Here is a 20,191-nt window from a genome sequence, read left to right as displayed (position 1 = left end):
ATATTTCAAGAATTTTTAATCTTAGTATAAACTCAAGAGAATACAAAAAATCGCATTTTGAAATTACACGATTTCAGAGGCCTGATTATTAACCATCAACATCTAGGATAAAAATACTTGAAACGCTTCAGTTTATATGATTAGGTTTAGAAATGTCTCCCAAAATTATCACATCGTTATGCAAGTACAAATTTACAGTACAGTTATTTAAAACATTTGAGAATCAAGCAAAGATTCTGACATTTCTTTACGTTCAGGACACCTTGTTCTTCTTTACTCGTAAAGGTTGCTTGCAGACTTCAGCCATCTATTTGTTGGTACTACATGATGGATAAGTAGCATTATATCGCACCAGCCTGAAGCTTTTGCACTGTGCTGTCCATTAATTCTCAACTGTCATAAAGGGGGATTTTTTGAAAAGGCACTGAATCTCTTTCGCTTGCAAACTTGACAGTGAATAAAAGCAGAGAGCGAGTCGGGCTCTCATGAAAACAGATCCACCGGCTTAATTTTGGAGTCACAAGGGCCCTTGAAACTTTACCTTTTGTTACTGTATTAATTTCTAGTCTATCCATGTCTAACTCGATGTATTCCATAATTCATGCGTCTCCACTCCACCGAGACCTTGTTCGTAGGGAGAACTGTGCCGCTGACTGCATTCACTACTCTGATCCAGAATGAGACGTTCGAAGTTTGAGATGAAAATGTGACACAGACATTGATGACGAACGCGAATGGAGTTTGGCGACCCCTGAGACACAGGAGGAGATTCACATTTGGAAAGAATAAGGAAATTAACGTATGGCTTGCTCGGAGAGACGGCGGACCGGTGCCTTCTCATCTGTAGCGTGTGTTCATAAATGTTAGACAGTAGCATATTAGCAGGTCCAGACTGGAGATTTAAACATGAAGTCAGAACTTTAGCTCAAAGCTAGAGTTCGGCCCTCAGAGGTTTTTTTTTTATTGATTTCCAAGTTCATGTCAGCAAGCGTGTTTACCATCGCTGAGGGACGACTCGGGGCTGTTGGTGGTATTGACGTTTAGTGACCCCTCAGGGATGTCTGACCCGGGCACAGAGGCGGGACCTCCGCCGGAGCCAGACTTTCTGCTGGGGAGAGAAGGGACTGCATTTTCGGTCAAGGAGCCTCTGCCGGAAGCCAGGCCTTTACGATCCACGGTCACTTTTTCCCTTTCCGCTGAAGAGGGAGAACAGAGTTTCAGGTTTAACAGAAGTGAACTATGTGGAAGCACACGAGGCAAACAAAAGAAGGAGAGGGAAAAAATAAAAACACATGACCCAAAAGCACCTCAGTCAGAAATAAAAGGTTGACGGAGATTTTGTGAGGCAGAGACAGACAGATGGGATGAGTATAGTGCAATCAGGGCCTCTGCAGTAAATGAGGGGGTTAGTTCGGTACGAGGGGAGCATTCACAGTTTTTAGCGGGAGATAACTGGCCAAAGTCTAAAGTTTTCCTGGTGATTACAAACTATTCTCCAAACAGCCACCCTGAAACCACAACAAATCCAGCTAAAGACTGACCCACTAACATCCTGGGCCACGGTAATTTGGGACATGCAGACATGCTTATGGGTTGATTAGTGGAGATGTGACTACGATACAGATAGGAAAGAAGTGGGTGAGGGTGGGGCGACTCCGAACAACGAGTACCTTCAGCTTCCATTTTAGGTTTGACCTCAGCTGCAACAGGAAAGAAGGGCAGGACAATGTTCTCATATTCAGACTGTTCACAGACACTGACATGTAAATATAAGATGACATCATGTGGATGTGATACATAAAGCAAAAACTAAATAGGGTCATTATTTTTTTCTTGAACATTAAATAGGAGAACTGAAAAACTACATGCAAACATGTCAATAAAACCCAAACATGGAGCACAACGAAGTCTGCCAAGATAAACAAATGTGCACTTACTGTTGCCTGCGATCCAGCTGGGGATGCCAGGAAACACCCCCCTGTTCTTGACCTTGGTGGACTCATCCTTCCGATTCTGGACGGATAACACCAGGGACGAAATTAAAGTGAGACCTGAGCTTTTACAAGGACAATGCAGAGCATTTATTGAGCTGTCTAAATAATTCCCTCGTCTGCTTGTCGATGCATTTTGTTTATTTGGCGACTGCGAGAGATTTACGGGAGGCTGTAAGTCTCCAAAGTCAATGGACGTTTACCTTCACCAGTTGTCTCCTGAAGAAGCCGGGTTTGGGCTTCTTACTGTCAACCGACCGGGTTTTGACCCCAAGGTGCTTCATATAGAAGGCCACTGCAGTGAAGATGGACTGGCTGGAGAGGGGAAGACAAGGACAAGTGTTTGTAAATGATGCCCCATGCAGTTGTCACTCAAAGAATACTTCATCACCAGTCTCCCTTACAAGCTATTGTCGTTTACGTGCGAATGAAAGAAATGACCTAAAGTAGTCTTTAACTTTCACATTCAACATTTTCAACTGTTCTGAGCCCATTTCAGAGATATGTGATCGTACTGTGGAAGTGCTGAGGGTCGGCAAATCTCTCGGAGCTTGAATGGTCAAGGAGTGAGTTACATGGAACCACATTTCAAAGGAATGCAAGTATTAAAAGGCTCGCAACGTCATCGCTTTATCCTCAGACGATCGCGCTCTCTGTGCATTTCTAATTGCAAGCTGAAGAAAGCTGCAGCGGTGTGCATACAGAGTCTCCGAAGACACAGATAATGATACAACTTTGACAAAAACGAACAATGCAAATGAGAGCGAGAGATAAAGACGAACAGATGCACAGAGGGGAAGAGGAACTCGGGGTGAAACGATATGGCGGAGGAGCTCAAAGGAACATGAGAGGGAATTTTTTTTTTTTATTCATTTTTTGAAACAAAAGACAAAGGAGGAGTTGAGAAGTCGGAGGAGTCGACAAAGGGAGGGGACTCCGGGGATGTGCATGCAACTCAAGTGTCTCACATTACAAGACGGCACACAGTTTTGCCGAGCATGCTGTCTGAATACAATAACCCGCGACGTGAAGCACTTTCACTGCGGAGGACGAAAAGTCTTCAGAGAGAAGCAAACAGAACCTTGAGTGTGTATGAAAGGATTTAATGAGTATTTCATTGAAACTTGTACACAAAGGATTAACAAAAAGTCTACCCAATCACTTCAGAAAAGTGAATGGAGAGTTTTTAAAAAAAAAAGGAAATGCATTTGAATGAGGAAATCGAAAGAACTGAAGAAATACATATCCTAAAGGACTTCACCGCACTCAAACCGATATGAAATAATCTTGTGATGTGACCACACCCATAATTGGGAAATGCATGCGCAGCGGCTCTGCTCCGTGTGCTCATAAAAGAAATGCACACGTGGGCAAGAAAACGACACCATGCAGGTGCTTGAAGTTAGTCAAAAGAATGGAACTCACCATTTTTCTTCATCCGAGACAACTGAGGGTCTGAAAGAAAAGAGATGAGTCAATGTTGTTACTACTGTATGGGGGGGGGGGGGGAATAAAAGCAAGTGTTTCTTCAGGCGCAGCATTGAGCTCACCTCTTTCTTTTAAGTAGCATTTTTCCTTTCTCGCGCTCGACAGATTATCAAGTCTGTTTTAGGTCGGTGGAATCTAAAGTGGCTGAGCTTTTCTTGATCCAACTCAAAGCTGACAATTGTGTTTTTGCATTCACAACTGAAGCTACTGATCATATTCTAAAAATTTCCCCAAAAGTGGAGGAAAAAAAAACAGACAAAAAAAAAAAAAGTCAAAAACGGTCAAAAACTTGGAAGTGCATCAAAAGCTGCACTTCTTCCTGCTCTGGCAATATAAAACTCAACTTGTTTGTGTAAAGATCATTAAACTACTATCCCCAAACTGTTCAAAACTACCTGCCCCGATCTCTGCTGTATGCCGTCTGCAAAGGAAATCCAGAAAGTGAGAAATTGCTCCAACACAGCGGAAATGGCTATTTAACCATGTTTTTGTCTGATGCAACATGCAGGCAAGACTGTGGAAATTGGATACTCGCGTGTTGAGACGGACATAAAGGATGGGAGGGGTTTCCCCGGGATTCCCCTGCATAATCCAATCAAACTGCCCGGTCGCCTTCTTGGCGTCGGCATAGAGGCCAATGGAGATCCAAAGGGGGCGAGGTCACCGTGTTGTGGTCAAGTGAAGAGGGTGTGTGTGTGTGTGTGTGTGTGTGTGTGTGTGTGTGTGTGTGTGTGTGTGTGTGTGTGTGTGTGTGTGTGTGTGTGTGCGCGCCGAGGGGTGAGTGGGTGCACGAGTGCGTGAGGGATAGCGAGATGATTGTCAGGAGGAATGAATAGAGTGAGGCTGAATGCATCTTTTGTGCACGTGAAATAGAGATCCGACTGTTTGATAGTAAGCGAGAGTGTCAAAAGCTGAATTATCATGTCTTTGATACCGACTGCTTTGCAGGCGCTCTGTGTCCTCGCCACTGACATCCTGCTTGCATCCACCGGACGAGTGTTACTTGTGCACAGTGCATCTCCTTTCATTTCTGTTGTTTTTTTGTTGTGTTTTTTTTTCCCCCTCCCTCTGACTCTCCTGACAAGATGAAGTTAGACAGTCTTCTCTCTCTCTCTCTTTTTGTCGAGGATAACACACTGTAGTTGGCCACGGGGTCAAGGATAGATTAACTTTGCCCAAGATCTCTTGCTTTCTTCCGTTCACAGTGTCTGTGGCAGGAGACATCCACCATTGATAACCCCACTGGCCCGTTCTTTCCCCATCTCTCCCCCGCTCTGTTTACGCCGCCCGCCCGCCGCCCGCCCCCCCCCCTCCACCCCTCCGTCCAGCTGGCAAAATGCCAGGGGAGAGCCTTCCTGCCAGCGTGGCAGTGCTGCCTCCATAATTCTTTCTCTGCCTTCCCGTTTCCTTCTTTGCTCTGTTGCGTCCCGGTTTAATCCCTCTTTGGCTTTCTGGCCCGGTGAGCTTGATTTCCACCGTATCCTGCTGCATCTCCGTCTGTGCTTCGTCTAGAACTGGATACGTGCGCAGCTCATGGACGACAGTGTAAAGAGCAGCAACAGAAACGGACAATAACCTTCAGTTACGTCTGTCCACAACAACTCTGATGCCCTTCAATTAAAGTGTAAATGCATTACAAACCAAAGGTTTCTTAAAAAAAAACCAAACAAACCAAGGAGCCACCTGAAGAAGTTCTTTGTCACGTGCTGTCTGACTCCATTATTCGCTCATTGAAAGTTGTGTGCAGTTGGATTCAAGCAGTTGTAAATCACATGGGAAAGATAATCTAACAGAGAGCACTAATGACTACAGCTGACATAAGCAAATTTCCATGTTTGCCTTCATGAAAATGTGGTTTTGGGCCTTTTCTAGCCAAACATTAAAAATACTGCGAGGCTTTCATACTATTACAGTAATGTAAAACACACAACGTGCTTCACAAAGCATTGAAGCAAATTGATTGAATCTGGATGAAGCACACTTGAAAGGACGTCATCAGTCCACCAACCAGTTATTTTGTATTTCCTTCTGTTACTCTATTCAAGTCCTGCATTTATTCCCAATTTCCTCCTCCTTCCTCTGGCCCAAGTGCAAAATCAGATTTGTCAACTCACCTCTTCATCCCCTCTATGCTCTTGTGTTTAGGTGACAACACCCCCCCCCCACCCCAAAAAAAACATTCCATCTGTTTTCTTAAAGATGACCAGAATACGTATAAAATAACCCAGAGCAGTGGTGTGGAATTCGTGCTATTTCTGTCACCTTGGATGCAACATAACAGAGAAACATCATCCATTTACACATATTGGTTTGATGTTTTTCTTCTTTTTTTTAAAAAAAGGACATGCAAAGCAAATAATAAAATGCAAGTCTGCTATAAAATGGACCAGATAAGTGTGAACACAACCTCGGTCTAATCACTAAAGAAGTCACGAAAATTGGGAGACGTCAAGATCGTTCCCATCAAAGCTTAAAGAAAACCAAGAAACCAGTTTGGCGTCACTATTAGAGGATGACCAGAATAGTTAGCAAGACGGAAACACTCACTGTGTCTCGGCCATCTTCTCCAGCAGGTTCTCAGCTACAGATTTCTCCTTCATCTCCATCGGGATGCGGTCTGTTGGATAGTGGTTCTCCACGTCAATGAGCTCCGCCTCGTTGGGGGTCATTCCCATCATCCTCTTTTGCCTGTGCGGAACGGGAGGAGGGGGTACGTGAGTCGGCGCGTTTCGAAAATAATGACACCGGAATCAAATTCATGGCGCGCGTCTCAAAATGCAGAGTTTAACAGAGAATTAAAAATCACTATGGTTGAACTTCCAGCACATGAAGCCTTCGGACTATGTGTTCCTGATCAGATTAAAAATTGAGTTGTTCTTTCTCAACAGGCAAAGCTGCTCTGCCGTTACTGCTCAGACTATTCACACTAAACTCCTTCAATCCTGCAATGGACATAATTATGAAGGGGGGGGTCACAGCGTGTCTTGAGTAACAGTGGATGGAAGCAACTTAGAACATGCAAAGTATTACTTTAAGCAGAGTTTAACGTTTGATTAAAGCTCTCAAAGGAGTTGTGGACAATCCAAGCGAAAAGAGCATTTTTAACATAATTAAAGAGGTTTTATCAAGCACTGCCTTTTCCTACGGTTCTGATTTTTTTTTATTGCGCAAGTTGAAAATCCATTACCGCTGCTTTGAAGGAAAGAAATTAATCTGAAAAGAAATCAACATATTTTCAAAATAGTTTGTCGGGAAAACAACATTCCACCATATCGTTTGATGATTGTAATTACCCTGGCCTCATCTGTTCTGTGATCTTCTAGCACAATAATGCACCAAATAAAGTGGATGATCTAAAAGTCTAATAATACATAGGTCATACATTAAGTGTATGATGTGCACAATTTCAAAGAGTCTTTGCGCAAAGCCATTTTTCTTTTTTCTTCTGAAGTTGCAGTGTGAAAGTCAGAATCTCCAGCTTGTGAATTAAGCACATAACGTGTTCTCACAGCGTCAGGGTGGATGGATCCTACTGCAGCCTGCATTTGGTTAATACTTCTCCTTTCACTTGGAACCATAATTATCCCCAAAAGGTGCGTTTCTCTTTTACACAATACCCTCAAGAAGAAAATGCAGTGCGATACGCAGGGCTTCTATTATCAATTTTTCCACCTTCTTCCACAATGTTGTAAGAAAAACACCAAAATGCAGGAAACGAGTCAGCAGAAACTGTTCCACACTCCCTCCAGCAAAACACCAGGAACCAATCCATCTTGATTTCGGAATTGGGATAATAATTTTTTTTTTTTTAATAAAAAAAATAAAAAGGGGGAATCATACTCCTACAGCAGCAATTCTGCCATAATAAAGAACTGGTTAAGGATTTATTTCCCCAAAGTTGTAGCCAAACGCCTGAGCTGCCGATGCTCATGAAGGCGAGGCAGTGCAATACCAGCGGGGCTGTAGCAGCACCTCACCTGGCAGGTGCAATATTCAATATCTTACTTGAGGTTGTTTAAAATCAATGAATCATGAAAAGTGCCTCTCCCATTCCTGAAAACGGTTTTGCCAACACCTCTGTTGGAAGTACCATAAATAAGTAGAATCATCTTGGGAGGGGGGGGGGGGGTTCATTTTCGTTATTTGAATTTCACTCCAACTGTAAAAAGATCTTGAGTCAATACCACACCCAAGTATTACATTTGTAACGGGCATCGGTCCAATTGGTCAGTGGCCAACGATTGCTTTGAAATGGAAGGTCGGAACTTCAATGTTTTTGTAAGTCGAGTGTAAAGCCAGAGATTTACCCAAATGTTTCCAGAGTGTTCATGAGCGGGGGAATACCAGATTCATGCATAGAAGCATATTTCATTGCTTTTTGTTTATCATCATCATCATCATCATCAGCGTGCATTTTATCAGAAGATTTCCCATCTCTCAGCCCAGCCCTCTAATAGACTCATTCACAATCCTGACAATTCTGCTCACTTCCATCCAAAACCTCTGCACCCTCGGCTCTCCTCTAACACAAACCTCGCCATCTCCAGGTTCTCCTCGACCGGCTCTCCTTTTCTCACAATGGATCACTCCGTCATCTACGAACCATTACAAACCACGAAGACCCGTGTGTCTCCACTTCATGTGACGGCCTGTCTATCGCCACGGCAAACAAAAGAGGGCCAAGAGCTGAACTCAGCTCCACCTTGACGTCCGACTTTTTATTCACTTGCTATAACATGAGACTTAATTTCTAGATGCACTGATAAAGTTAACTGAAAACTTATTCAATCCAACTATATATACTGTTGGTATGGAATTATTTTAATGTAAAACTAGACTCACCATCTTATGGATGCTGAAATTTAAACTTAAAGTCTGACCGTAAGATGATTGTTGACGGTAGAACGGTTGTTTTTGATACTTGACAATGATGAATTAGTAAGATTATCAGCAAAACCATCCAGAATAGGGGAAATATCCAGTAAGCAGTAGTTTATCTGACAAATTGCTGAAGTCAGAAGAGAACAATTCGACATATTCGAGATGATGGAACGGCGTCATTCACTTAAATATTTTCTCACAGCTAAAATAAGCAGAAGACTCTCGATGCACAAGAGGAAAATCCTTGAAGCAGGTGAGCGACAGCAGAACATTCCACTGTCGGTGTGGCTCCTGTCAGAAAACTGGGGCCAAAAATTGCACAACCTTATAAAATGTTGATATTACAAGTTTGACGAGGCTCCAATTTCCAAGATAAGTGTTTTTTGTTTTTATCGACAATTCAGCCAACGATTCAAGTAAACATGCGCTATGTGAAGTCATCGAGTAATGCAATAGTGATATAAACATTTTTCACAGTAAAAGTGGTTTTTGTCCCCCTTTACTACCAGTTGTGACGAAGTGGTGTTTGTCAGGTTTTCTTTCTGCCACATGCACACGTAGCAGTGTTTAACAAGTGAAACCATTTGTTGACTTTGTTGTTTTTGCTAATTATTTCTTTATTTTTGTGCCTCTGACAAGCAGAATGAAGTAACTCTAGATGTCAATCAATAAACAAGTTTTGAGTACAAAGAAAAAGAAGAAAAAAAAAAACCCTGTCACCTGAAATCTTCCAACTGTTTGGCAACTTCGGGAACCTGCAGGTTCTGAACTTCCTGAGCATAACGTTTCTGGGTGTCATCTGTGAACAGTTCTGGACGGCTCCGGTCTGGAGGGGGGAAATGTGAAACAAGTTACCAGAAGAGAGGCATGGAGGCCCTGTATGCAACGCAAGTCCAAAATGTAAAAATATATAACAAAGACTGATGGAAAATGAACTTACCCAGATCATAGGATGTCGTGGCTGGTATCGACACTCGGAGAATCTGCAAAAGGTATGGTGAAAAATAAGAATTTCACTACGCCACATTTCATAAATATATGCATTTTCTTAAAATGAGGGATTCTCTTTAAATCTGGGTGAACTAGTGCATCTAAAAAAAAAAAAATACAATGGAAAAGTGATAATATAAACACAACCACATACATTTAAACATTTGAAGGCTCTTTTGTACCGTTCTTCCTAAATCTACCTTATAAGTTATTATATATTTCATATTTGATTGTCATGACTCTAGGATCAGATTTTTTTTTTTTTTACACAATTACTATGAAAATGCCAATGACGCTCCATTTTTTAAACAATATGACAAAGGTTTAACATTAACTGAGATTTAAATGATCTCAATGAATCTCAATAGCTTCTTTGTATTTATTTTCAAGCCATAGGGAAACAGTGTGGTGCAGTACCTACATACAACCACAAGGGGTCATTTTAACACCACAAATAATGTGAAGGAAAAAAAAAAAGAACCCCAGATGAAACAGATATTCCAAAAGGGAGATACATAGCGCTGTCACAGACATGAAGCGAACCACATGGGCCAAGTTCAGGTCAATAGGTTTACAAAGGAGATGGGGTTTAAAAAAAAAAAAAAATCTGAGGGAGAGAGAGAGAAGACGATTCCCCCTGAAAGGGCTTTCCCACGATCCTGACAGGAAGCTGCAGGGATGGACAGACAGAGTAGGGGGGGGGGGGGGGGGTGCAGCACGATCCAGCTGAGCTGACATATGTACAGTAACTGAGGGGGGAAATGTAACGGGAGAGTGACAAAGACCAGGTGTGTTTAAGAGGAGCGATGTAATAAGAGATACCGAAGTTACGGCACATATTGAGTACAGGCAGAGCAAACAGAGGCGACACACAAGCCCTAACCCTGACAAAAAAAACCGTTTGCACATCATGTACTCCTCTCGCGGGGCCACCTTACACACAACTGTTGAGTCGCATCATAAATTCCCTTTGAAATATGTCGATTAAAAAAAAAAAAAAGAAGAAAAAGAAAAGAGGGCCCGAGACTTCTGAGAACAAATGCCAGATACTTGGTACCAAACGACTGAAAACACTTTCAACCGCAAAACACTGCTAACAAATCATTTGCATGATAAGAGTATCTGCTACATCTGTTATAGCAATCACAGTAAAGTAATGAGCCCCGACGGCGCAGTAGCAGTGTTCATAAATCCAAACGTTTATGAACGTGTGGAATGTGTGCGACAAAGAGCGGATGAATCTCCAAACACATACACACACAAAAAAAAAAACAAGGTACTGAGCTGGTGTCACCTGGATCGATCCATTTCAGCAAACCTAACGAGCTGCCAGGTTGTTTACAGAATGAAGTCGCTGAGCCACATATCAAGTATCTTTCAAAACAAAACTAAATGCTGTTTGCAGTAATAACATTAGAGCGTGAGATAAGACACGAGAGAATAAAACGGCACATATATCACGAGAAATGCAACACATTTCTGTCTGCGACCTCAGGCGTTTACAGTTCAAATGGCAGATTTGAACACAGCTATCGTCAAAATGAGTCCGATCAGTCACCACCTTCTGATTATTGCCTTACAAAACTGATTTTTATCCCGGGTATTGACAGTTTGAAAAATATTCGGGAACTTTAAAAAGTTGATATCTGTCCTCCAATCGGACAAACGTCAGCGATCTTAGTGAAAACAACAGAGGCCGTTACTGCGGAGCAAACATTCAGAGGAAAGATCAAATGTCGAGAACGAAGACAAACAAAAACATGAGAAACGGTGAGAAAAAAAAAAAGAAGTGTGATAAGACACATGTTCAACATTTCTAATACTTGAACAGTTCTCTTCAAACTTGGTTGGATACTTACTGCACCCTTGTCCAAGAAGGTGTTGTAGAACTCCACAAACTGTTTCTTGGTCTCTTTGGCACTGAAGGATTTGAAGAGGTCGGCATGGAGGTAACACAGCTGAGAGAGGACAAAACAGAGTGAGACAAAGTATTAAATATCACCCAAAAATGTTTTTAAAAATGCACACGATAATGGGAGATTCTGGCAAACTCCGGTCTATGAAAAGTTTCACTCAGTGCAATTAAAAGTTCAGAAATAAATAACTGAGACAAAATGGATATTTCACCTTGAATGACAACGTCCCATAGAAATAGTGAATGCATTTGACTCATTTTGCAGTTTTTAACCGACTCAGCAGTCCTAACATGCTTGACATTGTTTCACATTCAGACACCAATGCCATAACAAGCTGCTTAATCCATCCGTCGGGAGCAATTTGGGGTTTGGTGCCTTGCTCAAGTGCACGGCAAGATGAAGTTTGAACCTTCAATGTTGCAAGTGAAAAGAAATACAAATAAAATAATGAACTGATGAATAGCCATTGCCCTGTCAGCTTCAGTCATGCACAAAAATCAAACTCCCAAAAATCAATTCAAAGACTGCAGATGTTTTTGTTTATGAAACCCTGCAAACGAAGCCATCTTCACACTGCTCTACTGGTGTTACGGTAAGTGTGAGAAGACAAAAAAAGTAGGGCGGTGACGACGTGGTCGCGGCTGTAACAGGACCTGGGCGGATCAGAACGTCTGCTTGTGGAACAAAAGGTGAAAGGACAGGCACTGGTTCGCACGGACGTTTCCGGATTTAGTTACAATCGACACTCGGCGACAACGAGCCCAACGACACTGAAGTCTCGGAATGGTGAAGCGACCCGGGAGACGAGGAGGGACGCTTTTGTCACAAACACTCCTGATTTAGTGTCGCTGTGGAAATTGGTAGCTGTGCCTTTAAATCCGTCACGTTCATTTAGTCCGTTTCATTGATCGTCATAATTATTTGTGATGCCATACACACCTTATCTGCCATCTAAAAAGGCTTTGAACGGTTTCTTAAAATTGTTCAGCACTTGGGAGTTTTTTTATTCTAAAGAAGAGTGAACACACGTGGCTTGAGCTCGAGGTTAAAGTCACATTTATCTTCCGCGAGAGTTGATCCCTTTGTCTATATTCAAGATATATTCAAGGGTAATGGAATTTAGAGGTTCTTTTGGCAGCAGATTCAATTCCACTATATACAGTCCTATAGCTCTTCAAACTTGGAGGACGTGTCTGGGTGGTCTTCTGGATAAAGACGCATACTATATAACTGTCCCTGGTTCACTCCTATGTCATACCTTTCCCACTGGATCCCCTCATTTCCTGTCTGTGTCTGTGCTGATACAGCCATAACAATACAGGGACAACTATCCTAAAGTCTATTAACTTCAAAAAAGGTATATTAAAACCTTTCATTGCTTTAGTAGATTATAGCTACAAGACAAAAGAAACCAGATTATGACTTTCATTAATGTATTAGGAATAATTCTAACGTATACATCTTTTTCTACACGTTTTCTTTGAAAATCAAGTGACACCAATACTTTTACATGTTATATCAATAAAACTGAATTTATTAAAAAGGCTGTACCTACTAAAGTGTTTTTCATTGTTATTGTTAGGTTTTCATGATAAACTCAAAACAGACATATTTCTATAGTGTGAAAGGCAGGACAGGAATCATGACTGCAATATTTTGGATTTTTTTTTTATTTGACTACTTTTAATATCTTTAGTAGTCATTATTTCAATAAATAGCACGTCATAGAAATGTTTCAAACATTTAAAAATGTTGATTTTGATGAGTAAGGTGTCCAGTTACAAAAACATAGGAAAAGCATCTAATCAGATTAAAAAAAAATCTATCTATCTATATTTCACTATAACGCATCGACTACAGTTTAAAGAACAAAAAAGGCTTGGAATATTTTTGCTTTATGTATGATAAATGTGATCAGTTCTATAGAAGTTCCATCATCTGAAGTAAAAGCAACCTTTCATTCTAAGGAGAAACATGAAGTACCGGCTACTCAAAACCATGGAGACGGCTTCATTGATTAAAATGGACCACGATCGTGTGGGACTCTGATTGACAAAAAAGTGGAAACGGAAACTTGTGTGTTAACAGAGCAGCTGCAGGTCTCACCAGGGGGGCGGGGTCAAACTGCAGAATGACGTGTTGCATGAAGACCAGCAGGTGCGTCGGCCGCTCCTTCAACTGCTCGATGCTGTTGAAGTGTGTGCACTGGTCATCCATCACCTGAGACGGGGCAGAGCAGTCGGGAGAGGGTTAAAGGCGATCCTCAACGTGAGGAGGACGGGAGCTGGTCGGTCTCGACTCACATCGTTCAGATCATTCTCGAAGTCTTCGTCCTCAGCCCCGATGATGCTCATGGCTGGGTTAGAGCACTGAGCTCCAAACACGCCCGGCTACGGAGAGAAACGGAGGGGGGGAAGCGAAACGATTAGCAAACCAGTGCGTGGCACACTTTGAACTGCTTGAGCATCTCTTTTCAAGTCCCGGTCCCACACTGAGCAGAGCCAGACATGGAGCCCGTTTGGCCAGGATGAACTTTCCCAGTGTAGAACAACATCAAGCAGAGAGGAAAATGTCCCAGCTTCCAGTCCAGCCTCCCAGAGAGAGAGACAGACAGAGAGAGCGAGAGAGAGCGAGAGAGAGACTGTGAGTCTGTCTTCAAGTTCAGACCAGGCAAGAGAAAGGCAGACATGGCGTTATTCTATCCATTTAAGAATATGTTCACTAATTAAAATGTGCAATACTTACTTCTAAAAGAAGTAAACTTTGGATTTTTATTTTTTTATCCCCCCCCCCCCCCCCCCCCCATCAGGAAGCTGCTGGGGACTGGACGCTGATACTGAAGCAAAGGTTAAAGGCTTTAAACTAAATAGCTTTGAGTAATTCATTAGGATGAGGACACTCTTTTCGAATTCTGAAGCCCTCTTCCCTAAGGCTGCACTAAAACATTTAGGTTGGATGCTGAACTCGTGGGAATAATTCAGGGTTTAACTTGCATTGCAAAGCAGCATTTTTCGATTGGATGGCGCTCTGAAGTGGGGCCAGAATTTTGCCTCTGGGATTGTTTTTCAGACGTGCGATGGGTTCAATAAAGGCTCCTCTCTCTCTCTCCCTCCCTCTCTCTCTCTCTTTCTCTCTCGCCGTGACGCAAAACCCTCCAGGACGAAAAATGTAACTAAACTAAACTGAAATTAAAGGTTTATGCCAATCTTTGCCTTCGAAATCCATGAATGGGGGGGGGAGGAAAAAAAAGAATGCATCCAAACTAGTCACAGTTTTACCTCCACCCTCTACAACTATACACCGTTTCCTCTTCCCCACAAACCCCCCCCCCCCCAAAAAAAAAACACACACACACAAACAACACACAGGCCTTTTATTCAGTCCTCTGAAGGACGCAGACCCAGAGCCGCCCTCGCCACCAGGGAACACCCAAACACACACACACACACACACACACACACACACGAAAAAGCTACAGTGTTCACTGTGAGGTGAGCACAGAGGGCAGTAGAAGTACAGAGCACAGCGAGGATCAAGCATGTAAAGAGAGGGGAAAAAGTGAGTCTAATAATCTTGCAGTGGAAGCAGCCATGAGAGACTTGACTGTTTCATCCACTACCTGGTGGTTGTTGTTGTCGTTGTAAAGATGCTGACTCAGATGTTCTCTGTTGTAAAGTTTCATATTCACTTTGCACGAATGACTGTCGGTGATGGTAATTGTCCACGATATATAATTAGGGGCAAACAAAGATATTGACGTCGGAAAGGCTTCTTCAGTTCCTGATTCGTTAGTGTGGTTTAAAAAAAAAAAAGAGAAAAAAAAAAAAGGAAAGAAAATGGTAAAATAGCATGAGGAAAAAAACCCCAAATAGAACAGATCAGAACCGTAGTGAAAAAAAAAAAAACCTTTGATAGAAAGGAACAACTACAGAACAAAGTCAAACAAAATACAATGGGACGTAATAGAATAGAACAATACAGTAAAATCCAGAGGAATAGAAGCAAGAGGTAGATTATAACAGAACAAAACTATATCAAACTAAATAGAATGGAACAAAACACAATAGAAACAAATAAGAGTGACTACAACCGAATGGAACACAGTGAATTTGACCACCAGAAAGAAGCCCAGAATAAAACTCGACAAAACAAAATGGAGAAGAACAGAAGCTTATCGGGATGCACCGATACAGATATCAGTATCGGGTTCGATACCGCGCAGAGTGCCCCGTCGCCGTGAGAGCCTGACGAGTAAAACGTGACGCCGTGCGTCAATCAGATCTGCAAGGGCCTGAGCGACGTCTGTGGTTTGGGGATTCTTTACAAAACGTAAGGCAGACCGTAAACTGTGTTCTGTCGACATATCAAGACGAGGAAAGAGATGCTTCGTACATCAGCGACTTAACCAGCAGATGCATTTGGAGTTCGCCTGATGTCGCTCAGATAACTGCTCAGCACGCAACTCTGAGGAATGCTGAATGCTAAAGATGCTACGCGCTACACAGGATTCAAGTATGACTGATACGCTCATTAACAGCGAGATGAAGTTGTTGGTGGTGCGCTGTGAAGCGACGCATAGCCTTCATGTATTGTTTATGTATGTATATGTATGTATACGTTCTCATCCTTTAAAGAAACGTGGCATCGGTGTATCCTTTTAGAAAAGGAGAGCATAGATTACACGAGAAAAGAAAAAGTATTTATCAAGAGGAACAGATGATCTGCACTCGTCAAACTGCCGAAAACTGCAGAATTACAACAGTCAGCGGCTTTTCTTTAAATGTCTTTATTAAAGTGCTGATGCACTCATGGCTCAGCTCACATTCCCAACTCTTTAAGGTTTGTTTGCATGGCCCTAACAAATGAAAAGCCTTTCATCATAAATAATACTGTGATGAAGAACACACGAGTTCAAACCGATTGCCCAACCAGGTGCTACGCACATATTTAGCATACATTCAAAAAGAGGACCCTTTAATTGGAGCTTCTTATAGTAGTTACATAAGAGGCCTACGTCAAAATCACATCTCTCATACAAGATAACTTGCTCGATCTTCAATCATTGCTCTTTCATTTTTAGCAACTTTCACAGGTTTGGCTGGTCAAATTCTCATTTTAAATCTTATTTCGACATCCTATTGTGTCTGTGTTTTGGCCTTGTTATATTAATATAGCAAGGCTCTTCAAATAAGAATTTGATGAGAAAACTGCCCAATAAAAACACATTTTATGGACGCTGGAACTATAAAAATGTCAGCTTCCATTCTGTTGTCGGTCTACCTTTAATATTTCTGGTAAAGTGTGTGTGGCCAGTGTGGCCAACAATGCAGTTTCCACGATGATTACATGATTGTGAAAATGTATTATCTATTAAAAAAACTTTTTATTACATTTTATATAGCTTTAAATTAGTTTCATAATTCTATGTTAAGCAGTTGGGCCCATCTTTACAAGCACCTCAAGCAGACAAATCCAAACTTAAAATGTGATACTCCTTTTGTCGGTCCACCACTTCCGATCGAGAATAAATATATGAACGAGGAAAAAACAATTCTATTTTTAATGTAACTGGAAAACAATCTGTGTAGTCATCAAAAGTGTATTTTTTCCCCCCACGTTAGTATTAAATGTGTGTACACAGCATATATAAATACACAAGCGATTGTGCGGTTATGCAGGCCGTCTCATGTATCATTAAGTGGGGAAGTGAAAAGTTACTTAGTGGTGAGCGGTTTTGAGGAAATGGGACTGTGTACACGACTAATTCCGATAAAGTAAATGCTTGAATACAGTGCATGTTTAAAGAGGCAGAGCGGCTATCTGAAAAATGCCGCGAGGTCAAGGTGAGGCCTGGTACAGAGAGAGAGAGAGAGAGAGAGAGCGAGAGAGCGAGCGAGAGAGAGAGCGAGAGAGATGGAAGGATAGACGCATGAAGTGAGAGTGAAACTGGGAAGGAGAGAGCGAGAGAGAGAGAGAATGTGTTCATTCATGGTCATATCCAGTGGGCTGTGGATTGAGAAAGGCTAGTGTTGGAGCAACATGTGTAGGAGGGGTTAGCTAAACAGTGACACATTAGCACGCACACACACACACACACACACACACACACACACACACACACACACACACACACACACACACACACACACACACACACACACACACACACACACACACACACACACACACACACACACACACACACACACACACACACACACACACACACACACACACACACACACACACACACACACAAACTTCTGCATGGATAAAAAACACCCCTCACACACACACACACACACAGAGGTACACGCCTCCCCTTTACCACGCGCCCAGCCACCAACACCTCAAAATCACGAAGTTGCCAAAGCCACTCGAGCAGGAAGGACTTGTTACGTCACCATGACAACGACGGCCAGAACTGGCTAATGCTGCACAAACAGAAACCAAGCAGATTTCCTGGTGGAATGATAAAATGCTGTGCAACTTCCAACCGAGTGTTTATAGAACGGGAAGTTTCAAAAAAAAAGGAAGGAAGGAGCATACGTCCAAATATCAGACTGTGCTTTTGGGAAATCGGTCTGAGAAAACGGGGTCGTTTTATATTCAGAGTGTAATATTCAGGTTCTGGGTGTCGTGCTGAATTCTGGATACTGAGAGGAAAGGAGCCTCGGGATCGAGAGGGGGAAGACACTAGACTGAGCAGGTCCAATGTCAAGTATGTGCAATGAATGGTGACTTGAAGGGGATGTCAATCGGGCTGCAGGTGCTGGACGGTGCTATTCGGCCGTTCAGTGTCTTTAAAATGCTGCACCTGGGATTGTTTTTGGCTGGCAGCGAGGATGAGGAGCTATGGGAGGAGCAGGCGGAGCAGCAGTGATGACAGCTGCAGAGAAACCATTGAGGCAGAAAAATAGACTGGGGATCAGTTGTGTCCAAACTGTCCTCCGTGTTTTAGACGTCTCCCTTTTACCCAGGTAAAGCCAATGACTATGACAAAAACAGAATGTGACAAGGAAACATGTGAGAAGTGAGTTGCACTGTTAAGCGTCTGTGTTCCCCTGCTTATATTTGAAAATGTTAACAACAGATATTGATTTTTTAAGGTCAAACAAGAACTGGTCTGCTGAACATTTTTCGAAATTGTCCTATACTGGGACCAATCCAGTACATGTGTAGATGTTTAGTTACAAGTTTTTATTGGCGAGACTTTATAAAGAAAATTTGCTTTTAATGCATTAGGTTCAATTTTGGAAACGTTTGCATTGGAAAACTTGCGTTTTAGTCAATTTCACCTGAAAGGTTAATGCTTGGAATGGCAATTAGCGCTGGCCCCCTCACAACAAGATGTTCCTGCTTCAAACTTGTGGCATGACGGGTCATTTCTGTGTGGAGTTTGCATGTTCTCTGTGCCTGATTGGAATCTCATGCCTCCTTCTGAGACCCTCACATGTTTCTTTTGTGGGAGAAAAGCAGAGTCCTTAGAGAAAACCTACACAAGCACAGTGAGAACATGCAAACTCCACACAGTAAGAGCCTTCGTCTGCACTCTTAACTGGGAATGCTCCAGTTTCTGGGTGTCATTTGTGGCGTACAAGAGGTTTTTGGTTGAGCTTTCTTGCACTGTGGGGGGATGCACCCAGCAAACTGGGTCATAGGTCATTGCATTGTGAGCACATTGGCTGGATCTAGGAGTTTATGTCTGTGGGATTGTCAAACAATTTAAGACATCAACTTTTTTTTTTTTTAATCTGGCAGTTTAAATATCACCATGTTTTTCATGGAAGTAAGAAGCTCGTGTTACAAATGTGAGACAATCTTGTGAATCCCATCAGTAAATGGCAGGTCATACTTCAGAAATCTCGATGCTCAGCATATTGGTTGTAAAAGCTGCATTCTCTGCTTGTTTTACACATTTTTAAAGCGCACATGCCAATTTCTGTCAGTGGAGACCAAATAATAATGTTCAATTTGTATTAAAATATACAAAAAGCGATTAAACTCTCTCTTTAAAAGGAGATGACAAATGTTTATCTTTGTGGCCGTTTGTGATGCGACAACCAATTTAATTAATTATTGTACTTTTAAAACAGAGATGCCGAATGATCGTGATTTCCTTCTAAGGAAATGGTGAAATTCAAATTAAGCTGCAAACGCAAAACATGCGGTTTAAAAGCTTGAGGGACTGCAGCACTGACGCTGCCCTTCTCAGTATTTCAGTATTTCAGTCTCCTTATTACATAACCTTTGTTTTTGTTATGTCTCGGTTGATTTCTGAATAGGCGTAATATGCGTTGATGCTCGGAGATGAATTGGAGTAGGCGGGGGGAGCTAATCGTGGTTACTCCGGGGGGGGGGGGGGGGAGAAGCAGGGAAGGTCAATTCCTCTTTGCATTATGAGAGCGCAGGGCTACAGAGGGGCAGAGTAGGGAGAACTCCGGTAACCCAGAGGGAGCCAAGTGGTGCATTCCAGCATATGGCACAGTTCAGACAACAGATGGAGGCAGTCTGAGTTTCAACAGTAACCAGACCCCGGTCGCGCTGCCCGCATCAGTACGCGATGGCTGGCATGGGCTCCACACTGCGAGGGTCTTCCCCTGGCTGGAGGAGCGAAACAGAGGGAAGGGGGCCTGGCTGGGGAGGGAGGGAGGAAGGGGAGGGGGGTTAGAAGACAGTGAGTGTACAGTATTTGAACAGACAGGGTCCCAAAAGTGCAGAGATCAGCTCTGGTGCTCCTGGGAGTCGGCAGCTGCCCCCCCCAGCCCCTCCCTCACATCACATTCCTGTACTAACTAAGTGTCAGGTGGCATCAATCTAATGATAGCCATCAAGCGTACGTGCCTTTGTGTGTGTGTGTGTGTGTGTGTGTTAAGACTGAGCATGTATGTGGGAGGGGGCCATTCCTATGTGATTGTAGGGAGC

The 20,191-nt window shown here is 42.6% G+C and overlaps 1 protein-coding gene across 4 annotated transcripts in view; it reads right to left on the bottom strand.

Moving 5' to 3' along the window:
• The window catches only part of arhgef1 (Rho guanine nucleotide exchange factor (GEF) 1), a 46,353-nt gene that overhangs the window by 13,977 nt on the left and 12,185 nt on the right, over nt 1–20,191 (bottom strand). For 3 of the 4 annotated variants that reach the window (XM_080500820.1, XM_080500819.1, XM_080500821.1), the window contains exons 2-12: nt 13,570–13,656; nt 13,373–13,486; nt 11,210–11,308; nt 9,301–9,343; nt 9,081–9,186; nt 6,027–6,167; nt 3,417–3,446; nt 2,195–2,306; nt 1,938–2,013; nt 1,671–1,700; nt 999–1,196 (exon numbers count right to left, since the gene is read on the bottom strand). In XM_080500820.1, coding sequence (XP_080356946.1) covers nt 999–1,196; nt 1,671–1,700; nt 1,938–2,013; nt 2,195–2,306; nt 3,417–3,446; nt 6,027–6,167; nt 9,081–9,186; nt 9,301–9,343; nt 11,210–11,308; nt 13,373–13,486; nt 13,570–13,620 — 1,000 coding nt within the window. In that variant the 5' untranslated portion in view covers nt 13,621–13,656. Of the gene's footprint in view, nt 1–998; nt 1,197–1,670; nt 1,701–1,937; nt 2,014–2,194; nt 2,307–3,416; nt 3,447–3,541; nt 3,880–6,026; nt 6,168–9,080; nt 9,187–9,300; nt 9,344–11,209; nt 11,309–13,372; nt 13,487–13,569; nt 13,657–20,191 lie in introns of those variants that run through there. The other variant, XM_080500822.1, reaches the window with a different exon arrangement.

This window comes from Blennius ocellaris, assembly GCF_963422515.1.
Source record: "Blennius ocellaris genome assembly, chromosome: 8".
Taxonomy (NCBI): Eukaryota; Metazoa; Chordata; class Actinopteri; order Blenniiformes; family Blenniidae; genus Blennius; species Blennius ocellaris.
This window is presented reverse-complemented; position numbering and strand designations above follow the sequence as displayed.